This window comes from Tupaia chinensis, unplaced genomic scaffold, assembly GCF_000334495.1.
Source record: "Tupaia chinensis unplaced genomic scaffold, TupChi_1.0 Scaffold000274_1, whole genome shotgun sequence".
Lineage (NCBI taxonomy): Eukaryota > Metazoa > Chordata > Mammalia > Scandentia > Tupaiidae > Tupaia > Tupaia belangeri.
Window position 1 is genome coordinate 2321670 of NW_006159756.1, and position 3230 is coordinate 2324899.

Genomic DNA, 3230 nt, shown 5'->3' on the forward strand with positions numbered 1-3230 from the left:
GGCTGTTTTCGGAGCTGCAGACTTGGCCCGGCCTGGCCTGATGGAAGGGGCCTATGGTCCAGGCCCTGCCTCTGCCGGGTGCCAGGGCCTCCCTGCCCTCCTGCTGCCACTCTCCCACCTGCCATCAGGGCAACTGCATAACCTGCGAGGGCCGGGAGGACAGCCAGGAGTACGCCAACATCCGCTCCGCCATGAAGGTGCTGATGTTCACCGACACCGAGAACTGGGAGATCTCCAAGCTTCTGGCCGCCATCCTGCACATGGGCAACCTGCAGTACGAGGGTGAGCCCGCTCTGCATGCCCCGCCTGCCCCGCTGTGCCGCCCAGTGCCCTGCGCACCAAGGGCCGGACACCGAGCCCTCCTGGGCACTGGCGGTGCAGTTTGCAGCCTAGCATGTGGCCCCGTGGGTGAGAGTGGGTGGAGCTCACCTGCCGGTAGATCTGAAGTCTGCAAGCTTGAAGTCTGCCTCAAGAGCGGCGTCACTGCGCCAGGGTTCTGTCACAGAGACCTACAGATACGTGCAAGTTGACCAGGTGCCCTTCGAGGCCCCTCCAAACTTGTTTTCTCCTTTAAGAAGATTTAAAATGTCTCAGATGAAGGGCAAGTTTTCCAACTATTCATGCTAAGATGTGAGTGACCGATAGCCACTTTTGGAAAGAGAGAGATGTCAGTCTCCCAGCATCCCTTGGGCACCTGTGTGCCAGGCTGGGAGGTAGTCCCTGAAGCGGGTGCCACGTCCCTCTCTGCTCTTACCTCTGGTGCTCAGCGGGGCCCCTGGGCACAGTGGGAATCTGGAAAAGTCGCTTGGTCATGGGTGATTCCAGCACCATGAGACAGTCTAGTCGGCCTCAAGACCGAGATGCAGAGGAGGTTGCACCAGGCAGCGGAAGGGAGGGCAGTGCAGAGGTCTCGGGGCTGGGGCAAGCAGGGCCGCCTCATAGGTTCCATCATAGGAACCAGGGCTGCTGCTGAGAGCTCGCATCCAGGCTGGAGCTGAGGGGCAGATGCAGCCACCAGTGTGTGCTACTCGATGCCAGGCATAGTGCCAGGAGCTGGGAATGCAAGGTCCCTCCCTTGCAGGGCCCATGGGCTCTTGGTGAGAACCTGGATGAGACGGTTACTGAACCAGAGAAGCACCTAATTGCGGTGCTGGTGCCCTCTGGGGACGGGAGGGCTCCTGGGATCCAGGCAACCGCCCCAGCCTCCTAGAGCTGGTCCCTTGGCCTCACGCCACAACCCTGGCCCCCGCTGTCCCCTGCTGCCCACAGCCCGCACGTTTGAAAACTTGGATGCCTGTGAGGTCCTCTTCTCCCCGTCGCTGGCCACAGCCGCATCTCTACTGGAGGGGTCAGTGGCTGCCCCTCCCGCCTCGCCTCTGTCCCTGCTGAGACACTGTGGACTTGGGCTCAGTGACTGGGCTGTGGGACCAGGTTCTGGGCCGAGGACTCCTGCTCGAGATGGAGAGCCAGCTGTGGCAGGGGCTGTGCTGGGCATGGGCCCTGGAGCCTCCTGGCCTCAACTCAGCCGGCTGCCCTGGGACGGTGGGCATGAGGGCCTGGGCTGTGGGACCCTGGCGTGTCATTGCTGCCCTTGGGGCTTCAGTGCCCACCGCTGGGCAAGGGCACTGGTGAGGAGTAGACGCAGAGTGTCCGAGTGTCCGTCTGTAGCAAATACTTCCTGGGTGGGAAACCGCGATGAATACACCAGTCAGGGCTGGACCTGGCAGGAGTGCAGGGGCTCAGGGGAGGGATGCCTTCCAGGCAGCATGGGGGTCGTTGGGGGCAGTGCGGGGCCTTCCTAGTGGAGAGAGAGCCTGAGCCAGGCCCAGGTTGGGAAGAGGGAGGGAGGGGCAGGCGGCAATAGCTGGGTAAACACTGGGGTGCCTACTGTACTAGGTGAGCCCCCCAGACCTGATGAGCTGCCTGACTAGCCGCACCCTCATCACCCGTGGGGAGACCGTGTCTACCCCGCTCAGCAGGGAGCAGGCGCTGGATGTGCGGGATGCCTTCGTAAAGGTGGGCCCTGGGTGGTGCCCGCTCTCTATACCCGGGGGGTCGGGAGTGGGGGACAGTCTGGAGTGGGGTGGACATCTGCCCTTGACCCTGCCCTCTCCTGGGACCGAGACAAGAAGCTGCTTCCCTCAGAGCCCTCCAGGGCCGGTGCTGTGCTCCCAGGGGCTCCTTTGCCCACCACTCTGCCCTGGGCACACCCTCCTTGTCTCTGCAGAAGGCGCAGGGCTGGGTGGTGAGAGGCCTCCAGTTCCCCCCCAGGTTCTCAGTCGTGCATTTGCCAGGTATTGGACCACCTCCCAACCCCGCCCAGGCCCTGAGCAGGGCTGCGGGACCCTTGAGCCCCTCCAAGCTCACGGAGGAGATGGGTGTGAAGATGGGACCCCTGGCTCCTTCCCACTTGCTGGGCTGGGGCCGGGGCTGGGGGCTCTCGTCCGATGTCTGAGCAGCACTGGGGGGAGGGGGCGGGGAAGCGATGCGGGTTCAGGCAGGAGAGGGTGTGGACGCTCCAGTGGAGGGAACAGCTTAAGTAAAGGCTTGGGTGTTTCGAGCATGTGGTCCCATGGATGGGGCTGCAGTAGGCCACACGGGGCCTGGCCTGGACCTGAGGCTTATGCCACCACTGCCACCTTTCAGGGCATCTACGGGCGACTCTTCGTGTGGATCGTGGACAAGATCAACGCAGCCATTTACAAGCCTCCCTCCCAGGAGGTGAAGAACTCTCGCCGGTCCATTGGCCTCCTGGACATCTTTGGGTTCGAGAACTTTGCTGTGAACAGGTACCGCATGGGGCTCTGTTCTGTGGGCACCCTCCTCCGGGACATGGACCTGGCAAATGTCTTGGCTCTCCCCCGAGACTCCTTCAGCTGGCAGTTAGTAGCCGTGACTCCAGCCATCCTGAACAGTGCTCCGCCCCCTCCTCTCCCCCTTCTTCCCTCCCCTCTCTCAGGGCAGCTGAGGTCTGCCTCCTGGGGTGCTGGCAGTGGGTGGGGCTGATAGGTGGAGCAGGCACAGGTGGCTGCTGGGGCCACCAGCCTGTCCCTCACCCTGGCTATGCGACCCTGGGCAAGTCACCTAATTTCCTGTCATGTTTGCATCTCTCTAAGCCTTCCCCGCCCCACCCCACCTCGCCCCGCCCTGCCCCACCCCTGCTGGACACACAGGCCCAGTCCTGGCCCAGCCGTGGCATGTCAGCAGTCATCTCCCCTCAGCCTGCCCTG

The 3230-nt window shown here is 63.3% G+C and overlaps 1 protein-coding gene across 1 annotated transcript in view; it reads left to right on the plus strand.

Moving 5' to 3' along the window:
* Positions 1-3230, plus strand: part of MYO7A (myosin VIIA) — a 106216-nt gene that overhangs the window by 45844 nt on the left and 57142 nt on the right. Inside the window, exons 11-13 of the mRNA XM_006149970.3 lie at positions 1270-1352; positions 1897-2016; positions 2647-2789. Of these exons, the coding sequence (XP_006150032.1) occupies positions 1270-1352; positions 1897-2016; positions 2647-2789 (346 nt within the window). The remainder of the gene's footprint in view (positions 1-1269; positions 1353-1896; positions 2017-2646; positions 2790-3230) is intronic.